Source organism: Delphinus delphis, chromosome 1, assembly GCF_949987515.2.
Source record: "Delphinus delphis chromosome 1, mDelDel1.2, whole genome shotgun sequence".
NCBI lineage: Eukaryota > Metazoa > Chordata > Mammalia > Artiodactyla > Delphinidae > Delphinus > Delphinus delphis.
Window position 1 is genome coordinate 95,017,507 of NC_082683.1, and position 17,133 is coordinate 95,034,639.

The 17,133-nt window shown below is 40.7% G+C and overlaps 1 protein-coding gene across 1 annotated transcript in view; it reads left to right on the top strand.

Moving 5' to 3' along the window:
* The first annotated feature begins 5,004 nt into the window (after nt 1–5,004).
* Nucleotides 5,005–17,133, top strand: part of STXBP3 (syntaxin binding protein 3) — a 53,255-nt gene continuing 41,126 nt past the window's right edge. The window contains exons 1-3 of the mRNA XM_060026481.1: nt 5,005–5,144; nt 15,706–15,755; nt 16,372–16,453. Of these exons, the coding sequence (XP_059882464.1) occupies nt 5,096–5,144; nt 15,706–15,755; nt 16,372–16,453 (181 nt within the window). The 5' untranslated portion in view covers nt 5,005–5,095. The remainder of the gene's footprint in view (nt 5,145–15,705; nt 15,756–16,371; nt 16,454–17,133) is intronic.

The window sequence follows — 17,133 nt, forward strand, 5'->3', positions numbered from 1 at the left end:
CATAGTGAACCATGGATAAAAAAAGAGACTTGACTAGTGAGTAATTTAAATTGAAATGGTATGATTCAAAGGCAAAGTTTTTTTTTTTGTTTTTTTTTTTGCTTTGCTTTAAAAAAATTCTTCCCATATCTTTTTCAGAGTTTCCTCAATTGTTAGTGTGATTAGAGATGGAAAAGATCTATTAGAATACAAAATGCCTCTAGGATAGGACAAGCCCTTTTGGCTTTTAGAGAACCACTCTAGCTCCGTTTCCTGCAGGAAGGTGTGACCTCACCTGCACAGGAGTTCAAGATCGGCTGCGGAGAGAACTCAGTAGAGAAATGAATCCAGAAAGTCCTCTGGAAGGCTGCCAGAGTGAGCCAGCACACTGGGAAAGTCCTGGAAATGTGAAAGTTCTGCTTAGCAGAAATTCTTTATTTCACATTCAGACATACTACGGACTTCAGCACACCCACTTCATAAGCATTTCATCGACCCCAGCACTTGCCGTGTGGCCCTCTAGCCATTCAAGGGTTGGACACGTCCACGCTCAGAGAAGTCGAAATCAAGCCACCACACATAGACAGCGCTCACCCAAGACGAACCTCCACCAGGACTTTGGCCAAGGTTGGATAGCAGCAGCTGCCAGGGCCACCTGTAGTAACAAACACCCTCAGCTCAAGTTAGGAGGAAGCTGAGCCACTTGCAGCCTTCACCAAGCCAAAGCATTGTGTGATGAGACCTCTGTGTGTCTGGGAAAGCAGAGCTGTTGGCCTGTTGCTGGAAGGACTGTGGTCATGTTTTTGAATGAGCAAAGATTTCATATGGAGGGACAGCCAGGACCAGAGCCTCAAATGGTGGCAGAGTGACATAGGGAAGGACCATCAGTCTTGCTGGCTGTAGCCCCCGCTTACACTCTAACTGCTTTTTTTTTTTAATCTTTGGAGAGAAAAGGCAATGATATATAATATAAATCTGTTGTACCTAAAATAATTTTGTCCTTCAAGTGCCAGTAACCTTATTAAAAGATAGTGCGAGTAGGACTTGTGTAACACACACGTAACTAAAGTGTTTACTCTCCAGAAGCATAGCTGTGGAACTAAGAACCTCTGTTGTTAGGAACAGCCATAAAACTCTGCCCAGAGGGAACTGGAGCGTGGAATTAGGCTTGAGGTACACTAGGAGGGAGCAGCAAACTTCCTTTTCTATGTCTGCTTTCCCTTTCTGTGTAAGACTGATGAGAGATACTCCCCAGAGCAACTGCACTTGAAAAGGACATAGACGAAGACATGGATCCCGAAAAATGGAATTTGCTGTATCAGAGAGCACACAGAGAGGAGGGCCAAGTTTTAGTTCACTTTTGTTCCTAAATACCAGTGTCTGAACAGGAGTCAGGCTAGGTGTATCGACATCAATTGGGGAACCCATTACTTAATATAGATTTCCGGGTACCACCCATGGAGTTTCTAACCCAGCAGGTTTGGGACCAGGCCTGGGAATGTATATTTTTAACAAACTCACCAAGTGATTCTGACATGCAGCCAGGTTTGGGAACCTTAAAAGGCTTGCCTTGGTGAGTTCTTCCTTGAAGCAACATTTCAATGATGGGAAGCTGAGACGTGTTAAAAGATAAACTGAGGCATATTAAAAATTTTAAGAGTTTATTTGAGCAGAAATTGATTCAAATTTAGCAGCACCAAAACAGAAATGGTTAGGAGCGCCCCACTGACAGGTGCTGGGGGCGGGTGTTGGTGGTGATGGGGCTTTTATTGAGAAGAGGCAGAAGCAAAGCAAGGATATTATTTGATTAGCTCTAAAGCTATGGCCAATAGCTATATAGCTATCGTGGTTGCCTTATTTGGGAAACCCTAGTTGGCTGTTTGTGATTGGTTGTCCTTAGATTTTGATTTCTTAACCTCGAGACCCTTACAGACTTAGGTTTTTGTTTGCTTAGGAAGGCCGCTAAGGTATGAGAACGACCTCAGTCTAATGGCCTCCTTGTTTAATTAACTTAACAGAAGATAGAGGGCTGTGGCATGTGAGGAAAGATTGGTGAGTAGATCTGGAGGGCTCAGAGTGGGTCCATGCCCTGTGAGGTCAACCATGAACTGAGGCAGTGTTCTGGGCTGTGGTTCAGAGCCCGTGTGAGACTGCGTGCTGAGCCCGGTTGCTGGCAGGGTGTGCCCTCTGAAAAGAGTTGTGTCCATGGCTGACTGGAACAGCCAAAGAGCCGAGGGCAAAGGCCAAATGGAAGGCCAGGATCCCTGGTTCTAGGACACTAGGGGGCTGGGACCAGTTCACTCATACCCTATAAATACCAGAACACAGAAAATGAAATGGCCTGTCTACTTAGCTAGGCATCTAAGTCTGGGCTGCTTTGGTCAGAATTCTGCAGAAGACAATGTGGTCCCCACTGGGTGAACATAAAATCAAAACATGGACGTAGCACATACTACATGCTTCTAAGTGCTTTTCGCATACTCATTTCGTTCTCATAAAAACCCTGTGAGCTAGATAATAATATTATTCCTTTCTACATATAACAAAAATGAGACCCAGAAAGGTCAAGGAATTCATCCATGTTCTCACAGCTAACCAGTTGAAACACAAATTATCAGGGGGCCATTGATCAGACCTGCTAATCCATGATATTTTTATGGAAAACATTTCTCTGGGTTATCATGATTAAGTGATAAATTATTAGAGGAGAAGGCCTGGGAATAGGATGGTGAGAGAGTGAACTGCCCTGACTCAAGAGATTTTACATTCAGCCCTCGATCATTGTAGCGGTTTATCAGCTCTACAAATTATGCAAAGCAGACTTTTCATCTCTGACAAGCGTTGGTGGATTTTACCTTCCATTCTGCTGTGTCGTGTTCAGGGAATTCAGATTCCTGTTCAATCTGTTCAGGCAAACCAACTAAAGGACACTAGAGAGACAGCTCAGGGAGGTTATGTGAAACTAGGGGAGCAAGTGAGCTTAGGCAATGTGGTACGATGGAAAGGGCAATGGTTTTGGAGCCATCTTGAGGTCTTACGTGATTTAACTTCTCTGAATCTGTTTTCACATCTGTAACATGGCAATAAAGATTATCATCTTGTTGGGTTGTTGTGAAGTTTGAGATATTATACTCTATTCAACAAATAAATGCAATGACACTGGAGTGTTTCAAGTCACACTACTAATTAAAGGCAAAGCCAGGGTTTGTGGACCCATGTCTATATGCTGCTAACACCCACATTTGCTCCACTATTTCACACTGCCACCTTGGAATCTGGCCTTCAGGGGCATGAGTCACAGCTATACCCCATGTGACCCAAGTCAAACTTCCAACCCAGAAAGGCCTATGTTACCCCATGGCACCTGGTCATTCTCCTCAAGGGTAGAGGATGCAGGCACTTCCACCCACATCACTCTTCTGTCTTGGTTTGGCCCTCTAGGGCAAAGAGCTCCATTTTAGAAGGGTGAGTCTGTACCTTGTCTTTTTCTTATCCCTGGGGCCTCAACCCGGGTATACTAAGTAGAATCTGATTTAAAATTGAAAAGGGAGAGGAATGTAATGAGTGCATTTGTTTAAAATTCTGACCACCTAAGTGCATTCAAAATACGTTTGAAACAGGCCAGAGCTCCAGCTTGGCCCATACAAGACTTGCATGGAAAAACCATTCATGCCATAGGTTTTGCTTGAACCCATTTTATGGCTGTTTTTATTCTTCATTCTCCTTCTCTCTCCTAAAAAGCTGAAAAGCAAAAATTGCCAGTTATCCCACAGACTGCCTTATTGCTTTCTGTATAGCTCAAGCCTGATTTCTTGTTCCCACTGCACCACTAGCTGTGCATCCTTGGCAAGTTACTTAACTTCACTAAGCCTTAGGTTCCTTGTCTGTAAGGGTTGCTTTGAGGATCAATGAGATAATTCACTTAGCATGGTGCCTGGCATATAGTAAGCCCTCAGTAAATGTTAGCCATTGTTATTACTAGTAGTGACTAACCATTTGCGCTTCCCTATGTGAACTTGAACCATTGGTTCTTTGCAAATGGGTGTGGGAAAGTCTACTTTCCACCAGTATACGATGGTTATGTTACAGTTGGGGGGGGCGGTTCTCAGCAACTAAACTGTTTTAATTCATGATTGACTACTTGTTTTTGTTTTTATCACGCAGCTTGCGGCATCTTAGTTCCCGGACCAGGGATTGAACCCACTCCCTCAGCAGTGAAAGTGGGGAGTCCGGGAATGGACCGGCCGGGAATTCCCCTATGATTGCTTTGATTTCAAGTCTCAAAAGAACCATCTCAGGAAATAGATCTCTGTCTAAACTTTCTAAGTCTGAGCTCCAATCACCTCCTTTGTGAATCAGCAATAATTCTCTTCTTTTAAATCCTAAAACATTGATAGCCCCTCCCACATAAATTTATGTTTGTTGAATAATTATTATTTTACTGGTTCATTTATGTATATTGTCACCATTAAGGCATTCGCTACTTCAACCAGTTTTTGACTACCTTCGGCATGCCAGGAATTGAGCTAATTAGATTTTAAATTCTTCATTAGTAGGTCTCCTTTTTTTGACTTTCCTGAAAGTCCTGCAGAGTTCTGGTCACAGTGGACGGCACCTCATAGTTCTATACAATGATTATGTCCTTTAAAAATGAATAAAATAAACTTTTTGGAGGCTAAATTTTCTAATCGGTAGCTGACTGAGTGAAGAGTCTATTACAAACCGCTTCGCAAAGAACTCTTTTGTAAAGCGAAGGATCCCTTCCTTTTTCATGAATCGTATGCATGAATTCGGGATTTCTTAAGATGGTATTAGCTCACAATCCGTCGGTACGCTTTCGCTTTCTGATGTCCCAGGACGTCGAAATTCGGTTGACAGCCTACCGCTAGAGGGCGCGCAACTGCCCACGGAGATTCCACCCGCACTGCGCAGCCTCAGTCCAGGGGTGGGCGGCAATCCCCTTACGGACGTCCGTGACGTCACCGGAGGGCGCGGCCCGTGGGTGTGGGCGGGGCCTTCCCCTCAGCGACGGGCGGGGCCCGGCCGAACCCCCTCTAACAGCTGAAGTGGGTTGCGAGTGGGAGGCGGCGGCTGGTCCTCAGCGGTGTTTGGGAAGATGGCGCCTCCGGTGACGGACCGGGGGCTGAAGAGCATCGTGTGGCAGAGTGAGTGCGGTGGGACAGGGGCTGAGAGAGGGAAGGCCAGGAGGCCGCGGCGCCGGGCCCTGCTTTCCTGCCCCAGACCAGCAGTCTCTTGGGGAGCCGCCACGGGCACTCGTTGCTTTGGCTCCCACGTCCATGTTAGCACTTCTTCCTTCTTTCCTTCCCAGCCCTCGTTCTGGCAGCACCAACAATGGGCGGGGTGCGGGAGGACGCGGCCTTCTCGCAGGCGTCCGGCACCCTCTGGGCTGGCTCGGCCGGGCTCTGACCCCGAAACCCCGCCCTGCGTGAGCGGCCCTGGGCCCGGCTTTTCCGCCCGCGGCCCCTGCGCGGTTCCTCGCTTGCGCTGCCTCCGGGGCCCCACCAGTCGGCGATGTCTCTCCACCCGAGACAGTCTGAGCGCTGTTTCTCTATCCCACCCCTCCCCTTCTCCCCACGCTTGAGTTTTCCAAGACTGCTTACTCTGCTTATTCGTCTTAGTATCAGCGAGAGTTTTACTAACCGTACTTTACAATGCTTGTCCTTTAAAAACACAAAAAGAAAACCTCACTGTTAAACAAACCCTTCTTCCCTTCTAGAAGAACCCACTTTCTAAAGAGTTCTTGAGAAGGGACCATCGGCATGATTAAATCTCGGGGCCAATCTGCACCTTCACCTCTTCCTTTCCACTCTCGGAGCCACTCCCTTCTGCTAGGACTGTATTATAATACTTACTGGTTACTGATATTCTGCCATTGTGCTGTATCATCTACGACTTTCATAAATATCACTCCACACCTAGGTCTGCCAGCTTAGAGAAGGAATGAAACCGCCAAGAACCAAACAGGAAGAACCATCATTGTTTGGCATTGCTGGGCTCAAAGTAATTATAGTCTAGTAGTGGAAAGGGGTAACATCTAATTAGTATTTCTGGCTCCAGCTTGTTGAGCAAGGAACAGAAATAGTGACTGAGTTAACAAAATTATGGGAGTCACAGAGTTCCTGTGTAAAATTAAAACTCCAAATCGGTAACTGGCATACTGCTTAACATACTAAAAACAAGGGTATAAATAGAAGGGGAAAAAAGTTATGAAAATTTTTTTAATTGGATAATTATAAGGTTAGCATTTTGTTTTTCAGAATTTACATGGGTCCCTTTTAAGGTTTGGTAATATTTTAAAATCACAGTGGCATTTAAATACATTTATTTGAAAATGGATAATGAACTGTGTTGTATAATTTCCAAGATGGTGCTTAACATCAGCATTTATCAGAAAAAAAAGGTTAATGATAGTAACCTCGGTATTGATAGCATGGAAACTAGGCAAGAGGGAGCGTTTACAGGTAACAAAATTTCCGTCTTGTGCTGTTAACTTGAGGTAGCACCAGGATACCTACATGGAGCGTAAGATAAAGAAGAGGGGACACTGAATGGAAGGAAGTGTTATACAGATTAAAAAATAGTTCTTCGAATTTTTGTGGAAATAGGAACATAACTTAAAGATAAGATGATATTCATTCAGCACTTAGTTTAATTAAAGTAGAGAGAGAAAGAGAAGTGGGAGCCTCTGAGTTCTGTTAGCAAAAGGTGAGAAAGTCTGAAAGAAATGATGGAGGAATCTCCTCAGGGAGAATCATATATTTGGGAAAAGGTTTTGCTAGGTTGAAGGTAGTATAGTTAGGTCAGGTTAGAAAGATAAATAACTTAACCTTCAATTTACCTGTAAAGTAGGGAGAAAGGAACTAATATTTTTTGAACATAACTCTGTGCCAGGCACTATTCTTTACAAATATCAAAACAATAAGAATTATTATCTCTTTAACAGATGTTAAAGCTGATACACCTATTATCATAGCTGCATAATTCTTAATAGACAAAAAGTCAAAAACAACCCAAATGTCCATGGACTGGTGAATGGATAAATAACATGTGGTTATGTCCATACAATGGGATATTATTGGGCAATAAAAAAGAAGGAAGTACTGAAACATGCTACAGTATTTTTTTTTTTTTTTTTTTTACGGTACGCGGGCCTCTCACTGTTGTGGCCTCTCCTGTTGCAGAGCACAGGCTCCGGACGCGCAGGCTCAGCAGCCATGACTCACGGGCCCAGCCGCTCCGCGGCATGTGGGATCTTCCCAGACCGGGGCATGAACCCGTGTCCCCTGCATCGGCAGGCGGACTCTCAACCACTGCGCTACCACGGAAGCCTATGCTATAGTATTGATGATCCTTGGAAACATTATGCCAAATGAAAAGAAGCCAGTTGTAAAGAACCACATATTGTATGACTCCATTCATATTAAATGTCCAGAATAGGCAAATCTATAGAGATTAGTAGAAAATAGATTCGTGTTTTTTAATTTATTTTATTTTTGGCTGTGTTGGGTCTTCATTGCTGTGTGTGGGCTTTCTCTAGTTGCAGTGAGCGGGGGCTACTCTTGGTTGCCGTGTGAGGGCTTCTTGTTGGAGTGGCTTCTCTTGTTGCGGAACACGGGCTCTAGGCGCACGGGCTTCAGTAGTCGTGGTGCGTGGGCTCAGCAGCCATGGCTCACGGGCCCAGCCGCTCCGCGGCATGTGGGATCTTCCCGGACTGGGGCACGAACCCGCGTGCCCTGCATCGGCAAGCGGACTCTCAACCACTGCGCCACCAGGGAAGCCCGGCAGGAGGATTCTTAACCACTGCACCACCAGGGACGCCCTCTTCTAGAGCTTTAAATTCCAAACAGGCCCTGGCAGAATGCAATGGATAATAATGCTTGTGAAAAGTAAACAGTGGGGAAAAGAAAACAGTAGATCAGTTTTGTAATTTTCCCCCATTATTCAATAAATATTATTGAATTCCTAGGGGAATACAGCAATAGAAGGCAGGCAAGTTCCCAGCCTTCTTGAATCTTGCATTCAAGTGTGGAATAATAGAAAATAAGTATATAAACAAAGAATAAACATGATTATTTCAGTCTGTGATATCTATATATAGAAAGGGACTGTTGTAGGTAGGTGGATCAGGAAAAGTTTCTCTGAGTAGGTGACATTTGAGCTGAGGCCTAAAACATGAGAAGGAATCAGCCTTTAGGGACCACATTAAAACCTCTTTTAAAAATTTAATATTTGAATGCAAAGGGCTACATTTATTTACAAAACTAATTCCCATACTTAAAATCAGTAAAAGTTTCTAGTGCTTGGTATTGCTCATTTGCCACTTTTTGCTACGGGGGGGGAATGGTAATAAAAATATCACTGATAAAAGATTTTAAATAAAAATTTGATGAACTTTATTTGAAAAACACACAGCAAAACAATAGTAATTAAATCGACCATAAAGCAAGTTGAAGCCACCTACGACATTTTTTTCCTTATTCAGTATAGCCTATTTTCTTTCTTGTCTATAAACAATAGTCTAATGTCTGTAATTCACCTTGTATATTTTAGAGGAAATGTTAGAGAAAATGAACCTAGTAAAATTACAAATAAAAGTAATCAGAATATATTTATCTGAGCCAATTCTTTGCACATTAAATCATAAGCTTTTTGGGGTTTTTTTTCACATTTTTCTTCTAGTTCTTATATAGCTTCAGATATATTTTTTATTATTTGTCATTTTGTGACTTCCTTTTTTTAAACAGTTAACATTAACATAACTTTTTCCTCCTCCTTTGAAATCTTTGTAATTAACAATTTTAATCATTCTTTTTTTTTTTTTTTTTTTTTTTTTTGGGTACACGGGCCTCTCACTGTTGTGGCCTCTCCCGTTGCGGAGCACACGCAGGCTCAGCGGCCATGGCTCATGGGCCTAGCCGCTCCACAGCATGTGGGATCGTCCCTGACCGGGGCACGAACCCGTGGCCCCTGCATCGGCAGGCGGACTCTCAACCACTGCGCCACCAGGGAAGCCCTAATCATTCTTAAATACCTTGATGTGGCAAAAAAGTTTGATAACAGAAAAGACTGTAAAATAAAATTAATCTTCATCCCTACCCAGACCCCAGACTCCTTTGCCAGAGACAACCACTCAGGTTTCTTATAAATTCCTTGAGAACTTATTTATGCCAATATAGGCAGGTATAAAATGTATTTTTTTGTTTTTTGTTTTGATCAATTATCTTTGTTTTATGTCTTTTTTCATTCTGGTCACTTCTTTAAGTTTATCTTGTTGAGAAAAATTCTCTTCTTTTACTTTTTGGATATTTGCAGAGTCATGTATTCTTTTAAATCAGTATTTATTGACTACCCTGTGCCGCCCACTATTCTAGGTGCATACTCCTTGACCTCCTGGAGTTTACAATTCAGTGGGAGGAGACAGGTACATAGGTACTAAGTGCTATATTAGCAGCATGAAGAAGTTTCATGGGAGAAGAGAAGAAAAAGGAATTATTTCCTCTCTGCGAGTGGATCAGGGGAGACTCCAAATAGGAGGTAACAGTGAAAGGTGGTAGGATTTTGCCAGACAGGGAAATCTGAGCCAAGACCCAAAGATGTGAAAGTATGTGATTGTTTATGGAAGAGGGAATAATTCCTTTTGTCTGAGTACAGAGTATTTGTTGCAAGAAATAGGGGGATGAAGACTAAAAGGTAGGTTGGAGCTAAATTGTTCAGACATGAGTGGTGAGCTACTAAAGCTGAAAGGTTTTTTTTCCTCCTTCTCAAACAGCAGTCATCAGCATTTTGGGGACTTACTAGAACAGTGCTGAAAGGAAGTCATTTTCTTGTTCCTAAAGTTTTCATTAAGTATAATGCTAGTGTAAAGTGCACTAATGCTAAATGTGCAGATGGATACATTAAAAAAAATTTTTTTTATTGGGGTACAGTTGATTTACAATACTGTGTTAGTTTCAGGCGTACAGCAAAGTGAATCAGTTGTACATATATGTATATACACTCTTTTGTTTTTAGATTCTTTTCCCATATAGGTCATTACAGAATATTGAGTAGAGTTCCCTGTGCTATACAGTAGGTCCTTATTAGTTAGTTATTAGTCCTTATTTAGTTTTGGCTGCATTGGATCTTCGTTGCTGCGCATGGGGTTTCTCTAGTTGTGGCGAGTAGGGGCTACTCTTTGTTGTGGTGCGCAGGCTTCTCATTGTGGTGGCTTCTCTTGTGGAGCACAGGCTCTAGGTGCACAGGCTTCAGTAGTTGTGGCTCACGGGCTCTAGAGCACAGGCTCAGTCATTGTGGCACATGGGCTTAGTTGCTCCACGGCATGTGGGATCTTCCTGGACCAGGGCTCGAACCCGTATCCCCTGCATTGGCAGGCAGATTCTTAACCATTGTGCCACCAGGGAAGTCCTAGATGGATAAATTTTTATTCATGTAACTACCACCTAGATTGAGGTATGGAATGTTTCTAAGCACCCCATAACTCTTCCAACGCCAAATTCCACCCTTTACCCCAGAGTAACTACTGTTCTGACTTACATTGCCATCAAGCAATTTTATAGCAGTGGCTTTTTACCTTTCCACCCTTACGTTTAAGAAAGGAACACTTTAGACTGCTTGTTGGGTTTTTAAAAAATATTTATTTATTTGGCTGTGCCGGGTCTTGGTTGCGGTACTCGGGGTCTCTGTTGCCACATGCAGGATCTTTTTAGTTGCAGCATGTGGGGTCTAGTTCCCTGACCAGGGATGGAACCCAGGCCCCCTGCATTGGGAGCATGGATTCTTAACCACTGGACCACAAGGGAAGTCCCCCTTCAGACTTTTAATTATAAAGTATTTGTTTGAAGAATAAATATAGAATTTACTAAATTTCTACCTAGAAATAATTGCTTTAATATTTGCCTTTGTATATATTTAGGTGGTCTTATACTAGTCCAGTTTTCATATTGTTCATATTTCATAAATTTTTTTTAAGATTTTTTTGATGTGGACCATTTTTTTAAAGTCTTTATTGAATTTGTTACAATATTGCTTCTGTTTTATGTTTTTTGGTTTTTTGGCACGAGGCATGTGGGATCTTAGCTCCCCACCCAGGGATCGAACCCACACCCCCTGCATTGGAAGGCAAAGTTTTAACCACTGGACCACCAGGGAAGTCCCGTTTCATAAAATTTTTAAATAATAAACCTTGAAAGCTCTAAGTGGTCTTTCCCATGAACGGGTCAATCTGTTTTTTGTTTTTAATTTATTTATTTTTATTTTTGGCTGAGTTGGGTGTTTGTTGCTGTGCGCAGGCTTTCTCTAGTTGTGGTGAGCGGAGGCTACTCTTTTTTGCAGTGCTCAGGCTTCTTATTGCGGTGTCTTCTCTTGTTGCGGAGCATGGGCTCTAGGCGTGCGGGCTTCAGTAGTTGTGGCTCGCGTGGGGTCTAGAGTGCAGGCTCAGTAGTTGTGGTGCACTGGCTTAGTTGCTCTGTGGCATGTGGGATCTTCCCGGACCAGGGCTCAAACATGTGTCCCCTGCATTGGCAAGTGGATTCTTAACCACTGTGCTACCAGGGAAGCGCAGGTCACTCTGTTTTTATTCAACTAGTAATGAGTATTACTTTTACCTCTGCCCCAGGCCCCTGGGATTACCTATAAAGATTCTTACCTGTTCATTTCCTGTTTTCCAGACAAATCAGTTTTTCTTGCATATTTATCAGGTTTATTAGTTTCTCTGTGATTAAAGATAGTTGTACAAGTATACCTTGGCATTGCTGATGCTATACACTACTTTGTTAGTTCTTTTATTTTTCCTTTCAGTGTTTTCACATCCTCTTTGGTGTTACAGTTTTAAATACATTTCCTTTTATATATAGGAGAAACAGAAGGAGCAAAGATAGAGTAATTGGTATTAATAGGTCATTAATTGGGGACCATCTGGACTGGTGGAAGATTAATTTAGAGATTAGGTGGAGGCCAGTTGATGGAGGATGTTGAATAGTAAGAGTCTAGATTTTATTCTAGGTAGGTAACAGTGAGCATTTGAGAGAATTTTGAGGTGGGTATTGATATAACAGGGCTGTGCTTCAGGAAGATGACTCTGACAACAGTGTGAAAAATGGATTGGAAAAGGTAAAGGGCTTGGAGGTAGAAAGCAGGAAATCCAAACAGGAGATTATTGCAGTAGTTCAGTGAGAGATGATGAGAATCAAGACAATGCTGGTGACAGCGGCAGTCACCAGAAAGAACAGTCAGTACAGCCTAATGATTAGAAAATGGAGGAAAGAGAAAATAGCTGATGACTATGACTAAGAAAATGACAATAGGGCTTCCCTGGTGGCGCAGTGGTTGAGAGTCCGCCTGCCGATGTAGGGGACACGGGTTCGTGCCCCGGTCCAGGAAGATCCCACGTGCTGCGGAGCGGCTGGGCCAGTGAGCCATGGCTGCTGAGCCTGCACGTCCGGAGCCTGTGCTCCGCAACGGGAGAGGCCACAACAGTGAGAGGCCCGCGTACCGCAAAAAAAAAAAAAAGAAAATGACAATAAAACTCATAGAAATGGAGAAGTCTAGAGCAGTTTTTAGGGCATTTAATCTTAATTTGAGGCACATAGGTGCTTAAACCTGTATTGTGTAATGGAAAGAAGTCCAAGGAGAGATGAGGATTTGTGGAAAATTGAAGGATTCCTGGGGGTTGAGGGAAATAAGGAGAAGTTAGTCAAAGAGAACAAACATCCAGTTAGAAGATGAGTAAGTTCTGGGGATCTAATGCACAGCATTGTGATTATAGATAACAGTACTGTACTGTATAATTGCAATTTGCTAAGAGAGTAGATCTTAAACGTTCTCACCTCAAAAAAGAAATGGTAATTATGTGAGGTGATGGAGGTGTAAACTAACACTACAGAGGTAATTATATTGCAGTATATGTGTATCAGATCAACACATTGTATACCTTAAAGTTACAAAATGTTATATGTTAATTATATCTCAATAAAGTTGGGGGGAAAATTAAAAGACAGATCTGTTAGAGGATACTTTGATGATGAGTATGGTCTCTGAGGAAGAGTATAGAACAAGCAGAGCAAAAGTGAGAGAATTGACTCTTGGGATGTATCCATATTTAGGGTACAAGAGAAATGGATTATAAGGTTAAATATTTCTCATTAATAATTAGAGGAAATACCTTTTTAGTTCTGTCATATTAGTTGATGTGATTTCCTTTGACTCCTCCAAACACATTTTACCTGTAACCACATCACTTTTCATGGATGCCCCTAATCTCTGTCCACAAAACTAGTTATCTCTTTATCATTTTTGAGATGCTAACACTGACTGGCTTGGTATCCTCAGATTCTAAGGTATCCTCAGATTCTAGTTAGAAATAACGGCAAGCCACATATGTTACTTAAAGTTTTCTGATAGCCAAATCAAAAAAAAAAGGTAAAAAACATGAAATTAATTTTTAAAATATATTTTGTTTAAATTGATCTATCCAAAATGTTATCATTGAAACATGTAAATAACATACAAAATGATATTTTAAATTTCTTTTTGTACCAAGTCTTTGAAATCTGGTGTGTATTTTATACTTGCAGGACATCCCAGTTCAGGCTAACCACATTTCAAGTGCTCAGTAGCCACATGTGACTAGTTTCTGCCATATGTGACAGTGCAGTTTCTAAGGTGGTAAAGACTGGAATGAGTTCGGCTAGGGAGCTGTTCAGTCTGCTCCATCATAAATTCCATGAGCATTCATTTCTAAGAGAAAGACATAAATTCGGCAAAAATCAGCAAAATGTCTTTGATTTTCAGCTTGTTTTAGGTATACAGGAATAAAGCAAGCTTAGAAAGGGAAGTACCATAATGTTTCAGTGCCTCAGTGCTACTTGAGGAAATCCTTCCTCTTTGCCTGTAGAGTACCAGAATCCACTACTTTAGGCTTAAATTATGATTAAATACTTCAGGCTTTTCCCATAAATCTATATAACATCATAATCTTCCCAGAAACATGTATAAGCCTCTTAATATCTTAACACTTCCACACCTTCTCAATCACAATAAAACCTTTCAGATCACAATTCTTATGATGAGTGTCAGTAACCCTTATTAAATATACCCTCTGCTTGGACATGTCATTTTTTAACATGGTGCCAAAAACTTGTTGGTAAATTTCCAAAAGCATTAACTTAAATATAAATTAAGAAATAGAAAAGTTTAAATGAATTATATAAGTATCTCATTATCAAGAATTAATGGGGCTTCCCTGGTGGTGCAGTTGTTAAGAATCCACCCGCCAGTGCAGGGGACACAGGTTCAAGCCCTGGTCCGGGAAGATCCCACAGACCGCAGAGCAACTAAGCCCATGCACCACAACTACTGAGCCCGTGCTCCACAACAAGAAGCCAACGCAATGAGAAGCCCGCGCACTGCAACGAAGAGTAGCCCCAGCTCGCCGCAACTAGAGAAAGCCCGTGTGCAGCAACAAAGACCCAACACAGCCAAAAATAAAAGTAAACAAAATAAATAAATTTAAAAAAAAGAATTAATGATAAACAAGAGTTACTGTAATTTACATTTAATTTTATTTTATGTGTTACTACAGTTTTCAAAATTAACTGAGAATTAATAAAACATTAAATGTGGGAAATTTTTATCTTACAAAGTAGAATAACCGGTATTTGTGTGAATTGCCTCTGTGTATTTTATTTAGTAATTTAAAATATATGTTTACATTAATTTTGAAAATCATTGCAAGGAACACATTAATAAATATTTACTGATTATAAATAAATTCTGAATATTTGTATCCTAATGCTGTGACACATTTTTGAAAATTGTAGTAAATCAGGAAGAAACTTACTTATCTAGTTTTGATTGTCAGATGTAATTTAGCAATGGGCCAGTTAGGGCTATTCCTGTGGGTTTTTTGTTTTTGTTTTGTCCAGGCCATGGTGGCATGTGGGATCTTAGTTCCCCAGCCAGGGATCGAACCTTGCCCCATAACAGTGGAAGTGCAGTCTTAACCACTGGACCACCAGGGAAGTCCCAGTTTCTTGTTTTCATCTTGTTTACTTAGGATTTAAGTAAATAGGAAAAACCAAGTGAGCTAATACTTTCAGAAATATTTTCCAGATATGTTTATATAATTAAATATGTTAGCCTTTTTAAAAATTTTATTTATTTATTTATTTTTGGCTGCGTTGGGTCTTTGCTGCTGCGCGCAGGCTTTTCTCTAGTTGCGTTGAGTGGGGGCTACTCTTCATTGTGGTGCACAGGCTTCTCATTGTGGTGGCTTCTCTTGTTAAGGAGCGCGAGCTTTAGGTGCACTGGCTTCAGTAGTTGTGGCTCATGGGCTCTAGAGCGCAGGCTCAGTAGTTGTGGCGCACGGGCTTTTTGCTCGACAGCATGTGGGATCTTCCCAGACCAGGGCTCAAACCCATGTCCCCTGCCATTGGCAGGTGGATTCTTAACCACTGCGCCACCAGGGAAGTCCCTAGCCTTTTTAATAATATTCTTATTCTCAAAGATTAAAAATATATTACAGTTTAAATGTACCATATAGGTTATGTATTAAAGAGAACTGGATTTTTACTTCGAGTTTAACATGTGAATGTGCTTTTTATGTAGCTGAGCAATTCCAGTTGATATTTCCCCAGCCATCTTGGACCTTTTGAGTAGTTATCCTGACTGTTGATTAAAATTCCTAAATAGTTCCCTTTTTCTTTGCAGAGATAAAAGCAACAGTGTTTGATGACTGCAAGAAAGAAGGCGAATGGAAGGTAGAATTTGCATACTCACATAGAATTTGCATGAAGCTAGAAGCCTTTATTGAAGACTTCTATATATTTTACTTATTATACTTCTATAAAAGTATAGAGTCTAGAACCATACTGCTTGTGTTCACATCCTAGCTTTACCTCCTATTAGCTGTGGCTTCTTGAACAAATTACTTGACATCTCTGTGCCTGTTTCCTTATCGATAAAATGGAGATGGAAGTACTTCATAGGGTAGTTGTAAATATTAAATGAATTAATCCATGTAAAATGCTTAAAATGGTGCCTAGAACAATTATAATTCTACAAGTGGCATTTTATAATTTTAAGAAAATTTGATGATAACATACATTTAAAATGAGCAAGTTCTCTGCTTCAAAATGAAAATATTTCTATTTGCTTACTTATGTATAATATCATGTGTCCGTACATTGAGGAAATAAATTTCTAGGTCATGCAAGTTAAATGAATTGAGATAATTTTGCCCACTGTCCTAATATTTTAATTTTATATTATAAAAAGTTTATAAGTTTGAGTAGGTTTAATGCATTAAATTCTGTCTTTTGTGAATTCTTGGCAGTCAAATGCTGATAGTATTTCTTAATTTATATTCATTTTAAGATAATGCTTCTAGATGAATTTACCACTAAGCTTTTGGCATCGTGTTGCAAAATGACAGATCTTCTAGCAGAGGGTATAACTGGTAAGTGTTACAAATACTCATCATGAAAAACTTTTCTTATTATGATTGGGAGAGTTTGAAGTATTAATAAATTTTAGTAATTGTGTTTCTCAGGGGGTTATGTTTTATTTTTTTAGTAATTCTAGCCATAATAATTACACTGGACATTATTTTCTTTGTGAATCTTCAGAATAACCTCTGTAAGTCAGAGTTTTTTCCCTCAGCTGAGACATATAATTAAGCACCCCTAACCAAGACTAAGTTGCCTTATTGAGTTTGTTCTTCAAATTTTTTATTCTTATGTATTTGTTACAGTTTTGTATGCTGATGCACTAGGTTTACCTTAGTACTTTGATGAATGTTTGTGGTTTTCATGTATTGTTTTTAAATGAATAGTAAGATTTATGTCATAAAATCAACTTTTGTACATATTTACAAGTGTATACGTTTCTCTTTATTACCTAGAAATGAGACTATTAATTGTAAATTTAAATCAGCTTTCGTGTGGGATTATGGGAAAAAAATCACACTACCACAGTTGCTGTCTTCCACTGGGCAGGATTGTGTTAATGAGTTTTTAATTTCTCTTACATTTTGGAGAGAATACCAATATCTTGTACCATTCCTAATCATATCATCATCTATATAACTCATCATCCTTTAACTCATCTATTTAAATTTGCCTTCATAACAGCCCTTTA